The following is a 19,540-nucleotide window of genomic DNA, read 5'->3' as shown; positions in this document are numbered from 1 at the left end:
CCCTTACAGTAAGATTACTTTTGACAAAGACTCAAAAAATGTTAGTAGTTTTCATGGTTTAGGAATGGTATTCTCCCATTTAACGTTCCCACCAAAACGCTCCAAACCATGTGCCACTTGTTTGCTCCTCCCTTCCCCTCTCCCTCCCCTGTTGGGGTTGAAGAAAAGAACTGGAGTCACAAAATGTGAAGATCATGGGTTAAGATAAGAACAATTTACCAGAAACAGCAATGAAATAAGAAAATGAACAGTAATAGCAACAACACCAGTAACAAAAGTGTATGAGGGAAGCGAACGATTCCCATGCAAATGCTCACCCCTACACCAAAGGGAGCCCAACAATACCCGAGCAGGAAGCAACCCCTTCCCCATTCTTGGAAAATGACCTGAGGTGGCACAGAATAACCTCTGGGTCCTGGCCACGCCCCTCCTGGCTGCTGCAAAAAATTAACCCTGTCCTGCCCAGAACCATGTTTAAGTGTTTACCCCAGGCAAAACACTCCCCCTTCCTACCTGTAGTATTAATACATGTCATGCCTTATCAAAGAAATCTTGATTCTGTACAAAACAAGTGGTTTAGGGTATGACCATCTATAATAATTATTTAGATTGGAGGGTGGGGAGGAAGGCTGTCTCTGCTTGTTAATTCCTAATGAATAGCATTTGACCCCAGTTAAAAGCAAGCAGAGATATGGGAAAATCCCTACATTTCCAAGCAAGTTGTAGCAGCAAGCAGATCTCAAATGCTGTCACAATACTGTTAACTCTGACAGAATGCTGGGCATCCTACCTTTCCATTTAGAGCATATTTTAAGAAGTGGATCTGGTTAAGTCTAAATATTGTTGAAGGATGGAGAAGATTTTCAGCTTCACTTCACCTTCACTTCATATTGTCGAAGTAAAATGATTAAAAATTAAACTGTCACAAACAATGTTATTTAACTCAGGGTTATAAATTAAGCTATATTTTGATAATAGGAACAGCATAATAATTAATGCTAGAATTATTTTTTTATCATTAGAATTCTGCTTCTGCATTCCCTTAATCTTTTAAAACATGTCTTCACATTCTACTACAGAGGTACAGGAAGAAGAGACTACAAGAGCTAGGATTTACCCACAAGTACTACAGACTTTGGGGATGGAAGGCGGCAAGTTTCCACCTTTCCTGTGTCTCCATATACCCTTGGCTCTTCTTATCTGAGGAATTTGAACTATCCAGGAGCCTTGGAAGGAAATATTTTTAACTGGTGAACACCAAAACTAGGTTTGACGGTAATGTTCTTACCCTCAAGGGCAACAGATTAGCGAATAAGAAATGGTACTCCTTGTCACATTTTTACTGTTAATGAAGAAAACACAGAAGTCAGAAAATACAACTTACAGATCGTGGCAGCACTGACATTTTGTGAAGGTAAGCAGAAATTAATCTTTTAGTTCAAATACAAACAAGAACCTGACTAGTAACTCTGAAAATTATACAGAGAAGTTCAATTACTGTCTAAAGCAAATCATAGTTAAGAACGTATCAGGGAACTGACAGCAGAACAGGCAAAATTAATGGGCATTGGCTTCAGCTGCACACTGCTTACAAGCACTGCATGCACAGCTGAGGAGCACACCTGCCCCACAGCACCAGTACAGCCTGGGATACATTTTCTACAGATGTCCAGAACTCCAGTCCCAGCACTCAGCTGACTACTGTCACCTTGCATGCCAGCTTCCTAGGTGTGATTTCACACTTCAGCCACCCTTATGCTGAATAGACTAAAATAAGCAGTTAGCTGTTTTGCTTATACTTGAGACTTTTCCTCAGTGATAGCACTAATTTGGGGGTCTCTGTCAGCACACACTAGAATTTAGTGACTGATAACACTAAAATTTTGTTGACCTTAGCTGGATTTGTATCAGTAGGTTAAAAAAACAAACAAAACTGATAGAAAGGTTTATGATCACACTGTGTTGTCTTTATCTTTTTCTTAAAAACAGCACTATTTTTTACTTCCTAAGGGGTTTTTTCTTTATTAGTATATTCCATGCAGGTGTATGTAATCCCATCCTAAGCCCTCAAGGTAAAAGTCCTAGGCCAATATGATTATGTACAAAGTAACTCACTTTTTAAAAGTTCACTAGTATCAGCAACAATAGTAATACAATAGTATTCAGCAACAAGTGTTCAGCATCATATAGATTTACATAGCATTGCTACAAAACGAGAGCATTTCTAAGAGGTTCTGGTTGCCAATATAAGGGAAATACACATTTTTCTAGACTGTTAAGAAAAAAACCCAGAAAACTGAGCCGTCTAGTTATCCTTAGCTTTTCTTTGTGTAAGAAAATACATTCTCACTCCACATTCCATTTTCAAGTTTTTTACATTTCTAGTATATAGTTCTACCAGATGTTTAACACAGTCTTCACTTTTAAGTTACTATTTTAAACAGAATAGTCTGTAGATCAGATAGAAAATTTTTGTTGAGAATGAATGACAAAGTAAATTAGCTTTCCATTGATAGCCCACAGGGCTATTTTTTGCCACTTTTTCAAAAGGTTTTATTTAAGCATACACACAAAGAGCATATATTACATTGCTGTTTGATATAAAAAAGCAAACAACCCTCCACTGCCAAAGCTGGTGTTTCACACATGGACAGGGAAGAAAAGGATTAAACAAACTCAAGAGGCCATTTGTTTTCATAAGTTAATTTCTGAGAAATTAATGAACTCAAAACTGTGCTTATCCTCACCTAAAAAGGAAGGTCAATTCCTAGCATCAGCAGCTACAATAAGTCTCACTGTCAACTAGAACAGAACATGGCACAAAATTATTAAATACATCACATGAATGCAGATTTCAAGAGAAAAGATCTTCTTGAACTTGGGTCATGGGACTCTGAACAAACAGCAGTGCATGGATAAAGGCTTTAGACTTTGAAAAGTATTAAAATCAGAACTTGGAAAATGTTTTACAATTGGCATAATTTTGCAAGAGCTAGGAGTTACAAATTCTGTAAGTTTGTGCAGAAGTTACTTTGAAGCACAATTACTGCATTTTAAACTGCCTGAAAATATCATCCAATCTTCCTAGAGTAATTGCCCAAGTAATTTTTTTATCTTGCAAATTAATACTTTCATATAGAATATGAAATGCTGTTTCAGAACAAATCAGTAAGATGGAACAGATACAGCATTAAGATGCAGCCAGATTAACACTGGGGAAACTTTAGGTAGTCTAGCTTTAAGTGTGCTGTTAATAATGTACTTCAACTAACCTCAAATTAAAAACAGAAGATGAAAATATTTGAGACTGTTACCCAAATCAAACTTACTAAAAAAAACCCCAAACAACCGAAACCAAAAACAACCACACAGAAACCAAAATGAAGAAAACCAAAGAAACCAAAGTTCTTTATCCCATCTTATTTTAGAACAGAAAAAATGACTTTTACATATTTTGTACTCTTTGGCAGGAAATCTGTGAAACCAAAACATGCCCTCACAAATTGAACCTTTCCTGAGAAGTGTTCATAGATTCATTTAAAATGTGTTATGTGGGAGATGCCAAGTTGTAACAGTTTAAGAGTCAACTACATGGAATGTACCAATAGATTTATGAACAACAATAGCAGTTACTTACATGTTCATGACAGCTAATTTTTCTTTATGAATTAGATTTCCCTGTATAAATTAGAAAACTACAAAAAGTCAGAACTGGGAGAAACCTCCATTGTCTGTAAAAGTTCAAGTGAAAACACCTTTGCAGCACTTTCCTTAGACAATAGCGTATTGTTCATATAAAAGGTCTCTTATCCTATAGAAGTCCTGGCAGAGGCAGCCTTCCAATCCAATGCGCCCTGTTTCAGTCTGAAACAAAAGACATGTTTCAATTTATTATCTTTACACTAATGAGGAACTTATTATTAAAATAATATTTTAATTTATTACTAAAATAATACATATTATAATATTATTTGCCGAAGAGATTAAGATACAGAAGACCTACCCTGCGGACAGCCACCAGGTTGTTGCACACAAGCACTCCTCCTACAAATTCAGCTTGTATACCTTCTCGCAAGAGAACCTGCTTGAAGTCAGACAGTCTTGGCTCATTCATAAACACAGACTGATGTCCAAGAACCTTCAAAACAACACACACAATTTTACTACTTCTATTTAACACCTTACATTTTGCCAAAGATCTCATTATTGCATAGGCAGCAGTGCGGCCTCAACTAAAGGACTCTAAATTAGAAGATTGGCTCTATTTCTGTTCACCTGCAGCAATACATCTTCAGGATTGAAAGGCCTTAGAAGTTACCCATCAGGCAAAGCAAAAGTTTTTTCTTTGCGCACATATTGAAGACAAATGGAAAGCTGACAATGAAGATCCCTCTTCCAAGCCATGCTATGTCAGGGACTGAGCTGCAGTGAGCTGTACTGCTGATCAGTACAGGGTGCTATGATGGTTGTCATTAATCTGAACAGGCTTTAGAGTTGTCTCCATAGTTGTCCAGCTCCCAGAACAGACTACATTTAGGACTGTGAAACAGAGAATCTTAAAAAGCAACTCTAGGATTAAAAAGTACTGGAATCATGCAAGAGAAAGATAAAACAATATTTCCTAAAATGCAAAATATTTTAAGAGTAAGGGTAAATTTGTAGAAAAGATAAATGTAATGAACTCTCAAATCACTACTATAGAAGCAGACATATGAATGTCAAAGATCTGTATCTCAAGTATATGAAATATTTTCCATAGCATTAACAAAACATTATAAAATCCAAAAGCGACTAACACCAACTAATTTCTCTGTCTGCAAGTACTAATTACAGATATGATACGCTAATTGAAATCTTATCTTCATAAATATGTGATACTGTATGCTAGGCACTGTTAATGCATGCAAAAGATCATCCTCACTGAAAAGCATAAAAGCTGAACAAAGAACAGCACTGGGTTAACAAAGAGAAACCCAAACATGAAAACCCAGTTTCAGTTAGGCTTTCATTTGAGTAAGATCACAGTATCAACCTCTAAGCACTAGCAAAAGACAAATGAATACAGAGGTCTTTGTAAAAGAAATCCAGACCAGCATCATTTCTGTACCTCATGAGGTGGCAGAGGTTCCAAAGTAGGAATGATCTCACTCTCCTCACACATCTCCTTGTCATCATCACCAAAGAGGCTTTTCATGGCCTTCTGTTGTGCAATCACACTCGAGTCTGAAGAAGGCACGTCCACTTGCATCTCTAAGTCTTCGTCTTCCCTCAACTCTCCCTCTTCCAGAATAACTCCAGTATCCACTTTTGAAACCCTCATGTCCAGAACACCATCTATCCAAGCCAACTCGGCATCCTTGGCTTTACAGAACTGAAGAGAGCTGACAAGAGAATCTTTCAACCTGACCTGGGTTGCACAAAAATAAAAGTACTATTAGTTTCATGAAAAATACAGAGTTCTTACTTCAAGCATTAAAGATTAGCAAGTTTCTCTTCACTGTCTCTCCAATGGGTTTGGTTCATGCACTCTTGTGGAGAGAAAGGAAGGAACTGGTATCACCGAGGCAAGATACTTTAAAATTTAATATGTGTAACACTCATATCACAACTTTAAAAGCAGCAGAGATCAACACCTCTCTCATCTTGGCTAAAATAACAAAAGAACCTACAGAACTGCAAACCCGAGTCAAATTTACAGCAAGAGCAATCATTTCCTTTTAAAAACCAGGAACCTTTTTTCCAGCCAAGCTGTCCCTCGGTTGGCCTTAGCAAATTCAGAGAAAGTTTCTATAGCTACAATTAGGTTATTGATGAATAGTTCCAAATTTCAACCCTCCAAAAAAATTATCATTCATATTTTATTGTAAGAGAAGATGTTGTAAATATGAGACTTTTAAGTGTCCGTACCCTGATTCCTCTGGTGGACTCTAGGACTTTAATCCTTTAAATAAAGCTCTACTCTTAGAGATTGTTATGCACATTAGAAGGTCCATGATTCCCACAGTGCAATCAAGGCTGCAACTGTGTGAAAGACACAACTACCAACGACCCACCCATCTACAGCACAGCCCACTCTCTTACAGTTTTAAAAAGCAAAAAAACCCCAACAACCAACAAACCAAACACAGAAAACATGCTGTTTTAAGGCTCTCATAACTAGATGATTTTTAATAATGATTTTTTTTACTTCCTAGAGAGTAACACTTTTCTCTGGAAAGAAACAGAAGTACCTCTTTCAACAATTCTACCAATGTTCTTCTACTAACTTTAAAAGAACAAAGGAATAAATGACTACTGCAAAAGTGCTTGTGAAAGACTTCCCTCTAAACAACTTCAAAAATTTAATTGGGACCATACACAATTTTCACACAATTCACACAAGTTATTTCTTATTTATAACTTAATATATTGCATTTAATTTTCATGGCAAATACAGAGCAATACATCATCATAACCTCACTTTCCAAGAATCATCACATTAAGTTTTTGGGGGTATGCGTGTCTTGTTTTTATCATTAACTTGCTCCTAACTTTACATGTTCAGTCTTAGGTACTATTTAAGTATCAAGAATTTTTATTTTCTAGCTCTTTAAGGCTCCATTTCAGATTCCAAAGAGAATCCTGAATTGCAGCTAGTATACAATGGTATTCTAAATTTAGGTATTATAAATTTATAAATCCTTCAACAAAGCAAACTGATGTCCCTGTGGACATGAACATTGCCTTCTGCACTACACACTGATCTCACATTCAAGCTTTCAAATGAATAATAAGCATCAGGAGAATGAATATGAATAATAAGCATCAGGAGAATGCTTGTCTAGAAGACAGAAAAACACTACCAATGCCTTGATCACACAAAACTAACTGTACACACAGGCAGTACAGCTAGTACCACCTCTCCCCTCCCAAAGAGCAGAGGGCAAATTACATTCTGCCCATACAGCTCTACTACAGTCCACAGTAGTTACACAACTAAAATTCCAGCACCTTACCTGGTAAATATGAGTTTCACTTGTAGCATCTACAGTTTCATGAAGTTTGGGCATGTAAACTTTAATATCTTTTCCACCAAAAGCTCTGCAACATTCTGCAAGGTCCTGACTGGCCTCAGGCGGTCCATGGACAATGACCAGTTGTCTTGGTTTCATTTGGTTAATAATTTTTTTAATTGAGTCCCCATCTGAACGTCCTTCATAGTCAATGTATGTAACTCTGGCTCTAGTTTGAATTGAGAAATCCAAGAATAATATGTTTTAGTTTAAAAGATTAAACCTCTTAGTGCTCCAAAATACTTCATTAAGACATTTTTTAATTATTCTACATCAACAAAAGCTGTCAGTACAAGGTATATTACAGATCTGTAAAATACAGCTGTCAAATATTAGTGTGCGTGTATTTAACACTATACATTCACAAAATTCACTTACACAGTTTTCAAAAAAAAAAAGTTATCCATGAAAGAAGCATATTTGAATATGTTATCCTTTTAACAAAACATATGTATCTATGCTAACACACTACTGTATTATTTCTTCTACTTCTTCCAGTTGTCTCCACAAGACAGGGAACAAACCACATTTCTTAAGAGTGGGGAACCGTAAGACTGTTGTGTGCTCCCAGAAAGACTAGTAAAATTCAGCTTAGCTTGGGGAAAAAAATAAACAAAAATCAAGACCTTTCCCACTTTCTTAAATCCAAGCTAGCCTTTTACCCAATTTGCACTGTAACCATGACACCATTCTAGGAGAACTGACGAGAACAAAGTCACTCACTTAATTTCCATAGATTCTGTTGCAGAAATACATTTGGTAGGAACGTCTGATAAATCCTGGTCCATAGGCTCCTCTCCATTTGTCAAACCAGACTCTAATTTGCTTTTTTCTTCTTCTGTTGCTTGAAGTTCTGGAACTAGAAAATCCTCAGGTCTAAAGAATGAAAGGCATTTTGCTTTTTAGAGTAAAACCGAAGCACTACCTAATATAAAAACAAACAGTGCTGACTATTACTACTAAGATCCTTTTGTAACAACAACGTTACTACATCTGCCTTCAGTATTTCCATACTTGAACAGAAAATATGACTTTCCTATCTTAAAAAAAAACTTGAATAACTTATGAAATACTAGCAAATCAAGCACTTCTAGCAAGTATTCCTTATGCAAAGGAGTATCACTAGATTTTGCTAGGATGAACAGTGTTTTTTCACCTCACAAATTTAACATTAAGTGTAATTTAAAGCACAAGAAAGTCAGGTTAAAAGAATTTTAAATCTTCTATCTCATACGATTTTAAAAAAAAAAAGCCTGGAGTAAAAATGCATCCTAAGAGGTGTGAACACAACAGTGGGGATCAGCACTCTGCAGCTTCAATTCTATCATAAGCTCCCTGTAAGACTTAGCAGTTTGAAGAGCATATAACAATGCTGCAAAAGAGACAAAATGTTGATTTTAATTCCTTCTAGTTTTTGGTTATTTCAGAGATACTACATTAGTATACATTACCACCACATACTTGATAATTTCACCATATTCATCCCATTTAATTCTTTCTTCAGGAGCTGGAAACATTGGGTAAGATTTTTTTGCCTGTTTGAAGAAACTTCCTTTCCGGCTACCTTCACCTTTCATCATCAAATCATGTTTGGTCTTATGTAAAGTCGGCTGATCAATATCCTCTTCAGCATCACTCTCATCACTGGAATCGATATCTGCCCTGAAATGACATTCCAAAAAAACCTAGCACTTCTTCTTTTTTTTCAAGTTTCATATTACATAAACACACTGACCTGAAAATAACAGCTGACATAACACTAACCAAGGCCAAGGGCAGTTTATGTGTCTGAAAAAGAGCTCACAGACAAAAGGCAGATGAAACTGGGTCTATCAGAACAACAGATTAAAAACAACCACTCCTGATTCCTTAGTGCCCTCAGAAAAGTCTACTGAAACTATAATTTTCATTTATCCCTGTAAAGAGTTGAAGGAGCAGAATAATCTCAACTCTGATCATAACAGCCGAATGAGCAAACACACTTACTCTTTAGACTGCTCTAACTTCTTAGCTGCTTCTTTCTTTAGTTTCTCCTTTTCTAGGTATTCTTCAAGTTCTTTTCCTTCCAACTTGACACGTTTTCTCAACTGCAGATAGAATTAAAATTAATTTTATTGTGAGTAGCTGACACAACTTTAATACTTCTCTGACATGCTGTTGACAAGAATGTTGGTACTTTGGTATCAAGGGCAAGTATAAATTGTATGTCACATACAAGACAAGACTATGACAAACATGCGGCACCTTGGCATGGCAACATCATGATAGTGTTAATTAGTATAGTCTACTTTAAAAGGAAAGCATTTCTAAAAATACTAAAATCAACTAAACTTCCCAGAAATTTCTGAAAATGTCTTCGGGAAATATCTCTTCAGTAACTGAAGGCAAATACTCTTAGATGAGCAGCGGTTTTTAGTTTTTCTATCATTAACATCAACCCAAAAGAAGCTGGAAAAGTCATCCTAGCTGGCAAAACAATAGTAGATTTTGTCTCTTGTTTTCTGAGTACAGGTCACTCTGAATAAACTGAATTCTAGTGATAATCTAACACTGTAATTCAATGCTTTCAATCCAATCTAAAACTAAAATAAAGCTGCGTCATCAGTATTGAAATAATCACTGCAATCACAGGGACTTCCATATATTAACAGTGTGTACCAGAAAGAAGTAGATACAGGTGTAGAGATTATTAAAAACAATTTGAAAGCATGAATAGCAATTCATTGTCTCCTAATTTCCAGCATTTACTTATCTTTCTAATCCTGGTGGCATGTACTATACTAACTTGACTTGCTTCTCCCCTGACCCAAACCTGGAGTATTTTCCAGCAAGACTAACCCATCATATGTGGTGATCCGTACATCAACTGCAAGCAGATTTTTTTCTATTATAATAAAAACACAAAGGTAAGGGTTGTCTAAATATTTAAAAGGAACTTCATGCTCAGGTCTATGGAATATTAATTTTGCCACACTATGAAAAAGCATCTTACAGTTCTCACTAAGAGACCTATTTTTATGTAAATTTATCCACAATTTAATAAATATGCCATACACTGATTTCAGGTTTCTCTCCACCACTAGAAGAATTTTCAGAAGATCAAAACGGAAACTATGTTCAGTTTTGCCCATATGACCCCAGATGGCCCACAACAAAAACTTAGAGCTATAGAGACAACTCTTACCTCAATATCTATAACTTTTTCAGAAGGATTATCAATCAGGAATCGTGCTAATGTTCCAGGTGTAGTGCGGTAAGTTAAAATTATAGAGTTTTTGGAATCCTGGCACCATTGAATGAAAAGATCTCTAGAAAACCCACACTCCAAGTCAGGCTGACTGGCAAGAACAACTTTTGGACTAGGCACTCGAGCCAGATCAGACAGACTGTGACATAAGGAGAGATGGCGGAACTGAAAAGGGTTATTTCTTTTGTCTTCAAAGCACCTCATCAACTTGTCACTCATCCATTCAACCTAAAACATGTATTAGAGAAAGTTACCTATATGAATACAAGTTCTTCAACAGTACAAGCCTGATATGAAGTACAAGATGCAATATGCCCATGATTACTTCAGTATTTCTCAGCAGGTGTAGAAATAACATTGAGCATAACCAACACCAAAACAAGTACTTTAAGTTCTCATTTTTAACAACTAAAAACCATGCTAACAAGTCTTATCATAAAACCAGAAATCAGTGTCAAGAAACATGCCCACTATCAGAACTGGACTCTGTGTTACTTGATCAAAAGAGCTGAGACACAAACATGCACTACAGAATAAGGACACTCCCCCAGCACTTTGCCATTTTTTACCATTAAAACGAAATGCTTTTGCATAAATGTTTCATTACACTTCATAATTGGATTTTAAAATCAAAACAAACCTGAGATTTAGAGAACTCCACTACATTGTAGCTGACGTTATTCAAAAGAGCAAGAGAGTAGACTCCTAATCCTGCATCTTTTGTTCTCCAGATCTGATCAAGAAGCTGAGCAAGCTCCAGAACTCTGCCCGCTGTATCCACTGCTATTAATACATTTCCATCACCTCGTAAAGTCTCCAAAACATTAGCTAAGAAGAATTAAGAACAAAACAAAAACCTACTTATACTTTGAACCAAAGTTAGGTTTGTGGTGTGGCTTGGGGCTTTTGTTTGTTATATGACACTAGCAATCATATTCAAAAGCATACTGAATACCGAAACAAATGAAACTTCAAAGGAGATCCAAATCCACACTTCCACCAAAATTAAAGGGAGCTGGAGTTTCCTCAGTAGCTCTGAAGATCTCTCTGCCTTGGTACTTATTTCTTTTGTCTTTTTTTAATTAAAAAAAAAAAAGTAAAATGGAGTTTTAAAAAAGAAAGTGCTGCGGAGAGTAATTTAAAAATCCCTGAAGAGATTTACGGATACTGGGTAAAATATCCTGTTTTCAAATACAGTTCACTGTTGTTAGGAAAACATTTAACTCACAGGATCAGGATCATCAGAAAAGAGTAATTCAAAACTTGTTGCATTTTAATAAGGGTTCTTAAGTTTAAATGCCGATGAATTTCTCATAGAAAAATCATTTATAGTGGCTAATAAACCACATTACTGATATTTTTGAAGCCCAAACAATACATACTCAGCAGCTGTTCATCCCTTTGCTTCCTCCTGGGTTGTACATAAGTAGCATTAAATGAATCTGTAATAAGCAATGAAGGCCTGCTCAACATTTCCAAGGAACATCCATTCAGATGGCTGTGGAAAAAAGGCCAAATCTCAGTTTTTTGCATTTCTATTTTAAAAGAAAAAATAAGGCAGCTAGCTTCCAGATATTTGCATGTACAGAAATCAAATTACTCAGCTACTGAAAGCTTCCTGCTTCAAATTTACAAATAAATAAAAATGAATGGAATAAAGAAACCCAGAGCTAATGCTTGCTTCAAACTGATTAATCTAGATGCACATGAAATTAGTGGTCTTATTAGAACTGGAAATGCACTTCTGCTTCCACACCTCTTTATCACCCACTAAATGATACACACCTAACACAGCTAAGAACTATACATTGCTATGTTGAACTTACATCTCCCTCTTGTGGTTGAAATCAACGGCATAAACAATTTCTTCCTCCCCATCCTTGACAATCTTCCAAATTGTGCCTCCTATCATGTGACCAGCTGGCAATGGTGTGATTGACAAACCATGTCCTTTGCCTACAAAGGTTTTCAGTATTTTAGGTAGATTACACATATTATAATCCATTACTCTGAACAAGAGATAGTAACTTTAAACAACTGAATGCCTAAATTACTGCTGAGAAAAAAAAGTCAAATGAAGTATGAAAAAGCAGTAATATCTGTCCTTCCCATCTAACCAGTAACGTCAAAACAATCTGCAATTCACTTTTATATTTCCTCCAGAATAAAGAAACTAAAGCAAAGATCACTTCTTCCCTCCATCTCACACTGATACTCAGAGGCACTGTAAAGTAACACAACAACACTGTAACGTAAACAATAAATTATATAAAAAACACATCACAAGAAAGCAAGCACGCTGATGAAAGCCAGGACCCTCTCTGGGCCAGCTCTAAATGTTTATTGTATCATTCACTTTTGAGGTACTTAGAAAAACTTATATAAATTACACAACCCGGAAGCTTTACTGAATGACAAACACAAGCCAAACCATAGCAGGAAAGGTGTTCATGTGCTGCAGTCAGGGATAACAGAACTTTTCAGCACCTGATGCACTTTTAAAATGCACTGTTGCTCCCTGTCACTGATACCAGCCTGTATCTTTGTCAGATTAAAATGAGACCACCCACGACAATTACTCACTGACTCTGCTGCATGAAGTGCACAGTAATAATTAATAATTCAACATACATTATCTTCTTAAATGCCTCCATCGAGTCTTTTCAAATCACCTCCATTAAATATAAAAGAAGTAGGTTGTTTTAAAAAAGTTGTACACTAAAATGACTCTTTAGATGTAAAAATTGCCAGCACAAACATAGCCTTGCTACAACTATCTTGAAAAGGGGCCTACAGTCTTTCAAGGGTAACATCCTCTTTCTATTTTACAAATAAGAAGGTAAGTATTTCGGCAGCACTATTCATGAACCTGTGAAATACTTCAGAGACAAACTGCTGGTGGTCAGCTTGTATCTGTCTCTGTTCAAGAAGAGAGTTTTTATTTCATTCTGATCTTTACATTCAACACGAGTGGAAAGCTGCTGATTGTCTGGTTGCTACAGGTCCCAGCAATAAGCTATACTGAATATGATCTGAGTCAGTGAAGATCTCCCCATTAAATCCCCATTACATGCTGTAACTTCATCTCTGCAACCTGCTCTAGAAAGTTTTCCCTTGTGTTACTGCTTATGAACAGTTCTGAGGTATCTACCACTAGACATAAGTAAATGCTTTTAACAGACATGAGTAAATTTCAAGAAAAGCTACAAAAACACATAAGAGAAACAAACATCTAAACATTCTTTGGCATTACCTCCTCCGCATTAAGTGAATATTCTATCCATTTCTAGATACAATTGCTGAGGCAAACAATTCAGCTGATACAGGCTGATATGGGCTAATGAATTCAGCACTGCAAAACACACAGTATTTCAGAACACACTCCCTTTAAAAAAGTTACTTTAACTCTTAACTACTCTATTGCCTTTCACTAGAAGTAATTTCTTGAGGCTTTGGTGACAACTTTACCTTTCAAGTTCACAATCTGAGAAAACTTCAGCTGTTGTATCTTATCAAAGGCCGCATCTACATCATCCAATGTAAAGAGTGTAAAATCTTCAGTATTATGACGGGACTAAAACAACAAAGAGGTACAGAGCATTCAAACACTCCACCATAACAAAGATGTTGTGTATGAAAATATCAACTTAAACATACCTGGTAGAGATCATACATAAACATCTGTCCCATTTTATATACAGGAATAGTTGCATAAATGGCACAATTCAATCCCATTTTTCCAACTGCATAAGGAAGTGCACCAAGGTGTAGAGGATCCGGGTGGGAAAGAAGAACAGCATCAACCTGGTGTACATGCCTGTAAAAAGAGGGCAAACAAAAGCCATTGAAAGGAGTTCTGTATGGTTTTGCGTATCTCCTGTTAGGGCTATTTTGAGAATACATACACAGTCTGAATGCCAAACAATGAAACTTCAACGTTTCAAGGTTTGGAACAGTTTTAAAAATCATAATTAAAAGTTACAGGTGTTTCCTAATGTTCAAGTACTTAAAAACACAAGTGATTTCAGAAAGCATAATTTTAAGATCTGGAAGACGTAAGTTTCACATCAAACTCCTAATGAAGAAGACCTTAGCAAATATGTGGACACCAGAAAGTCACTGAGGGACCAAAAATCCTATCAGCACAGATGTGCTACAAATTGTTTATACAACTGAAAACAGACTACAACTTTTTCTTTTCATGAGAAAGAACCAAGTAACAGGACCAAATACACGATAATCCTCAGACTAATAAACATCAAATCAAAATATATTTCTTTAAACATAGAAAAGATCAAACATATTGTTTAAGAAAAGTAGCATATCCATTTGGGGGATTTTATTACTTTTGAAAACAATTTTTTTTCTTGCAAAGTGTTGCATAAAATTAGAACTCAGACTAAAACCTTTCTATGTATCATAATTGAAAAACTTGAGGGCATAAACCATATGTATTTCACCAATGAAAATACAAGTTGGTCTGACAGCTTTTTGTTCCCTTGCACAGGAAGTGGGGCACACACATTCTTCTCAATGGCTGTTATGAAAAAGGGAATTTTATCTAATTGCTTCTCAGATAAGACACTTGAAAAATTTTATAAATTATCCTTACTACCTAACAATCCTCAGTTAAAAGATTCCAAACACTGCAAGTGTGTCAGTGCTATAAAACTAGTATCAAAAAGCTTAGTTTCTTTCCCAAATTTCTGTGTTTCGGTTCTAACCGAAACACAGCTCCTTGCTGTACACCTGCAGACGTCCAATATAAAAGTCTAGAGAGATTTTGGTTTATAGGGTTTTTTCACTTTGCAGGGCTGGTGAACTGACAGAAGGCATTTTCCTGACAGTCCATTCAACTTGAAACAGGAGGCAAGAGTTGAACCGCTTTGCATTCAGCCTACATACACTAAGGCTTCCTCTCCCATTTTAAACTTAGTTAACCGTTCTAAATTAGTTGAGAGCCAGTCTCCCACAAACTGTGTCACATTTACGACGGTAAAAACCAAACAAACTATCCAAGCCAAAACAAACATGGAACAGTTTGAGAATTACAGTTAAGAGACACAACTCACTGGACCGACAAGAAAAAAACCCCAAGTTTTTGCGGGAAATGTTTCAGCAGTGTGATTCCCTTCAGGTAAAACACACACAAAACAAAGAACAATTTTGGATTTAGCAACACCATACATTATACCACTGCATGGAATTTCTACAACTTTCAAGACAGGCCAAGACCTATTTTAAAAAAAGGTGCACGAACTGAACTACTTACTTCCTCAGAGAATCAATAATATCCATAGAAAAGTTTTCATCCCAGCCACAGTCCAAAAGAAAACGAAACTCATCTACTTGCAACAGATAGCAAAGGGCAGATTCCTCCTGCACCCCCGAGAGCGTAGTCAACTTGATAATCGATGTCATTTTCCTCTCCAAGTGCTTACTCTCCAAAAGAACTAATCTGTATGGGGGACAAAATGTTTCATTGACTAACACAAAGAAAAAGTCCATTTACTTAGATCTAGCTTTACATATTCCTGAAAATACGCAGGCTAACGGTATCAGTACTGCTCAATAGAGCTGCTGGATACCAAGTAAGTCCCAGATGTTAACATTCGACCGTTGCAGGTCTTCTGTTTTAGGAAGTGGTGGGGTTGTTTTTTACAATATACATTAAGAATAATTAAAAAGAGGATCCCTAGGAGCAGCACAGTTAACAGCAGCTTCACAGAGCTGGATGGGGACACCCAGAGATGGCACATCCAGGGCCGCGACTCTCAAACCCAGGGCCTGCCCGACCAGGGGCACAGCGCGGGGCGGGCCGGGGCCTCCTCCGCGCGGGGGCTCCGGGGCTCCAGCGTCCCACCGGGCCCCGGCGCCCAGGCCTGGCCTGACGGGGCGAGCCTCGCCGGACGGGGACAGCGTCACGGGGGGCGAGCCCTGCACCCACTCCAGTCCGAGACGAGGAAAACAACGGGGAAGAGGAGAATGGTGTGAAAGAGCGGATACCTGCTGCCCTCAACCACCCCCAGCCCGTGCCGCGCTCGCCGCCATTTTGCGGGAGGCGGGAAGGAGGGGCAGCAGGCGGAAGGGTAGCGGGAGGCACCACAGCGAGCCCGCCGGGGGGAGGGCCTTCCTCCCCCGCCCTTGTGCAGCCCGTGGTCTCTCCCGGCCCGCCCGTTCTGGTGCCCTTGGCGCGGCCGCTGCGGGTCCCGGCGGCGGCGCGAGCAGCGGTAATGGCGGGGTCGCGCGTGGGGCGGGAGCGGCGCGGAGGGCGGAACTGCTGTCAGACCTCCCTGGGAGCGCCTTGCCCTCTCCCCTACCCCTCCGACCGGGACGCGGCAGCGGGCGGAAGCGGCCCTCAGCCGTGGGGCTTTATGGCGCTATTGCCCCTGGAGGGGCGGTCGGAGTCCCGGGCAGGCCGGAGGCGGCTGAGCCGGGCGGTGGCGGGGCCGTGTCGCCGGTCAGCGCCCGTGTCGCCGGTCAGCGCCCGGGCCCGGGCAGCTCCTCCCGCCGCTCCCGCAGGGGGGGGCTGTGTGGCCGCCCCACAGCGGCCGCGGCGGCAGCGGCGGCGGTGTCCGCCCTAGGGGCTCCGAGCCCGCGGCAGTGTGTGACAGACGTCTTTGGTTTCGCGTGTAATTCCCTAATCTAGAAGGCTTTGGTTGGGTTGGAAAGGTTTGCTGGGCCTCTTTTGTCTGGAGAGGAGAAGGCTGAGAGGGGATCTCATTAACGCATGTAAGTATCTCAAAGGCGGGTGCCAAGAGGATGGTGCCAGAGTCTTTTCAGTGGTGCCCAGCGACAGGACAAGGCGCAATGGCCATAAACTAAAACACAAGAAGTTCCGCCTCAAGACGAGGAAGAATTTCTATAAATTAAGGGTGGCTGGGACAGGCTGCCCAGGGAGGTCGTGAAGTCTCCTTCTCTGGAGACATTCAAAAGCCACCTGGACGCATTCCTGTGTCACCTGCTCCAGGTTACCCTGCCTTGGCAGAGAGGTTGGACTGGATGACCTCCAGAAGTCCATTTCAACCCTAAAGATTCTGTCATTCCGTGATTTTAGAAATGTTTTCCTTATTTTAGAAACGTTCTTCCTTATTTTAGAAACGTCCTTTCTTATCTCTCAGCTTCCCACTAAACATACAACTTGTCTCTGACACTTGAGGCAGGTAATAAACTGTCCATCTACAGGAGTTCAGGTTATAGAAGTGTTTTTAATGTTTTACAGAACAGCAGACTTCTGTAGAGTTGCTTTAATGGGTAAGTTAAAGAGATGTTCTATTTCTCTCCTGTTTTAGGGTGAAAGACTTTTTCCCAGGGCCAAGAGCTAGTTAGGATTATTTCTAAGAAACCCAGGTATGGGTTTGAGAACAGTATGTGTCTCCTAGGAAGTGTTAGATAGCCCTCGTGTATTATGTCGTAGAATCCTAGTAAGTGAGAGTAAAGGTGCTAAGCATGCAACAGTTTCCAAGTGCAGATTTATTAGTAACACCTGTTATGCTTTCCTTTCCAGCAGTCATGGTGAATTTCGCCCAAGCTGTGCGTGACCACTGGGTTCACATCCTTGTTCCCTTAGGATTTGTGATTGGATGCTATTTGGACAGATGGAATGATGAAAAATTGTCTGCCTTCAGAAACAAGAGCTTATTATATAAAAGGTCTGCTTTATGATGCCTCTTATATACACGTATAGTTATTTTTCAAAGCGCTTCTTGGTTCTTTTCTACAAAAAAGTTATAAGTATAGCCAAAAAAAGGGAAGAAAGCCCTAAAAATATCAAGCATTCATGAAATGTTTGAGGTCAGTAATAACCTCTGAAAATTGAGTCTTTAGGAGCTATCTTCATGAAGGAAAGGATCATTAGCTGCTGTCAAGTTCTTGGTCATGAAATGTGGAAACCATTATTTTGACTAAAACTTCAGCAGGAAACACCGTGCTTGAGTTTTAATTTTCTCTCTTAAATTTAAAATGATCACAGCACTTTTTAACAAAACCTTTTTTATGAATGTGTGTTACTTAGAAATAATAACCGAGTTCTTGAAAATTAACATACATACTGGCAGCTCTTCACTGAATTATGTGATTATATGCACTGATCAGTTTGGGTTTTCTGGCTGTGACTTCTCAGGGAGAATTTACATCAGAGGACTTCAGGCATGGACTCATCTGTGTCAGTCCTAATTCTGTATTAGATCATCAGATTAATAAAAGAAGAGGGGGGAAATCGTGTTGCATAGACGGATGATAGGACTGTTACTATCAGTTTGCCGGTGGATTTTTTTTTCTGCTCTAGCCTCATCTAAATAATTTTGAGTAAGAAAGAAAGCTTTTGACATAATCCACCTCACTGGTACATTAGCACTTTTCTTAATACATTTGTTAGTGATGCTGGGCTGCTATGTCAGCATCTTGTAAAAATCCTTTCTGCTTTCACACCTCTCTTTCCACTGAAGTACTGAATTATGTTTAAAAGAACTAGAATTTTTCATTTTGGATCCAATTAAAAGTCTATTAACTCCTTAGAAGTCAGCTGTTCTGTCTTCCATTTAAATGAATGGAAATTAAGAGGACTCAATCCACTGAAGCTTTTGAAAGAAAAGAGCAAAATACTGAAAGATTTTTAAGTGACAGCAATTGCACAGAGAGTTAAATTTTTACATAAATCTCAAAATTAAGGTATTGTTGAATAAATGCATTTATTAGTAGTTATTCTAAAGAGAAAGATACTAATTTTAGTATCTTCTCTCTTGGTTTTTTTTTTTCTACACAGGGAGTTGAAGCCTGGTGAAGAAGTGACGTGGAAATAAAAGCTGATGATGAAATGGAAGACATTTTTGTTTGATTCATCATCTTATCTCACCTATTGAAAGAACAGGAATATGGTTTTTACCCTGAGAGGATATTACAGTAAAGGATATCTTCAATTCATCAGTGCTAGTTTAATTTCCAGTGTTACTTTTTGAAGTTGATTTAATTACATGACTGATATGTGTTCGGGAATTCCATTAGTCCTTAAGTGTTGAGAAAATTTTGTCCCCTACTCTGGAAAGGAGAGGAAGAATTATAGAATAAACTATGCAAAAATCATTTGTGTTGTTATTGATGTGTATGGTGTGGAATCCACGTGTTGATAGCTAATTCATTAACTCGCCTTCAGAGGAATACTTGCATAGACTCAGAATGTGATTGACAGTTGTTTCGGTTTTTTTATTGAAACTGGGTAAGTTTCTTTTTGTATTTCCTCTGT

General features: G+C 38.3%; 2 protein-coding genes across 4 annotated transcripts; one reads left to right on the top strand and one right to left on the bottom strand.

Moving 5' to 3' along the window:
* Positions 1-184: 184 nt before the first annotated feature.
* Positions 185-16,404, bottom strand: CPSF2 (cleavage and polyadenylation specific factor 2). Its single transcript, XM_042047386.1, has 15 exons — positions 16,306-16,404; positions 15,572-15,757; positions 13,957-14,116; positions 13,768-13,873; positions 12,126-12,255; positions 11,682-11,797; positions 10,940-11,127; positions 10,237-10,527; positions 9,039-9,139; positions 8,514-8,714; positions 7,776-7,928; positions 6,996-7,221; positions 5,108-5,407; positions 4,004-4,138; positions 185-3,864 (listed from the first exon to the last, which is right to left on the bottom strand). The coding sequence occupies exons 2-15, from the start codon at positions 15,718-15,720 to the stop codon at positions 3,772-3,774; spliced, it is 2,349 nt and encodes a 782-aa protein (XP_041903320.1). The 5' UTR covers positions 15,721-15,757; positions 16,306-16,404; the 3' UTR covers positions 185-3,771.
* Positions 16,405-16,411: 7 nt separating this feature from the next.
* NDUFB1 (NADH:ubiquinone oxidoreductase subunit B1) lies at positions 16,412-19,380 on the top strand. Of its 3 annotated transcripts, XM_042047387.1 has the most exons (4): positions 16,512-16,529; positions 17,592-17,649; positions 17,807-17,951; positions 19,064-19,380. In XM_042047387.1, exons 3-4 carry the CDS (start codon positions 17,812-17,814, stop codon positions 19,098-19,100), a joined length of 177 nt encoding a protein of 58 aa, XP_041903321.1. In that variant the 5' UTR covers positions 16,512-16,529; positions 17,592-17,649; positions 17,807-17,811; the 3' UTR covers positions 19,101-19,380. The 3 variants fall into 3 exon arrangements, with proteins under 3 accessions (XP_041903323.1, XP_041903322.1, XP_041903321.1); XM_042047389.1 differs by lacking the exon at positions 17,592-17,649 and having other exon boundaries at positions 16,412-16,529; XM_042047388.1 differs by lacking the exon at positions 17,592-17,649 and having other exon boundaries at positions 16,452-16,529; positions 17,810-17,951.
* The last annotated feature ends 160 nt before the right edge of the window (positions 19,381-19,540 follow it).

This window comes from Corvus kubaryi, unplaced genomic scaffold (assembly GCF_017639235.1).
Source record: "Corvus kubaryi isolate FWS band 111438036 unplaced genomic scaffold, C.kubaryi_AGA036_p1.0 66, whole genome shotgun sequence".
NCBI lineage: Eukaryota > Metazoa > Chordata > Aves > Passeriformes > Corvidae > Corvus > Corvus kubaryi.
The sequence above is the reverse complement of the archived record's forward strand: the minus strand, read 5'-3'. Positions and strand labels throughout refer to the sequence as shown.

Bases quoted from the DNA above. Each gene is read 5' to 3' on its own strand.
- NDUFB1 (XM_042047389.1), top strand. From the start codon at position 17,812: ATGGTGAATTTCGCCCAAGCTGTGCGTGACCACTGGGTTCACATCCTT. The intron at 17,952-19,063 runs GTCTGCTTTATG...TTTTCTACACAG, and splicing joins AAGAGCTTATTATATAAAAG to GGAGTTGAAGCCTGGTGAAG.
- CPSF2 (XM_042047386.1), bottom strand. From the start codon at position 15,720: ATGACATCGATTATCAAGTTGACTACGCTCTCGGGGGTGCAGGAGGAA. The intron at 14,117-15,571 runs GTAAGTAGTTCA...CTCTTTTTACAG, and splicing joins ATTATTGATTCTCTGAGGAA to GCATGTACACCAGGTTGATG. The intron at 3,865-4,003 runs GTAGGTCTTCTG...CTTTTGTTTCAG, and splicing joins ACCTGGTGGCTGTCCGCAGG to ACTGAAACAGGGCGCATTGG.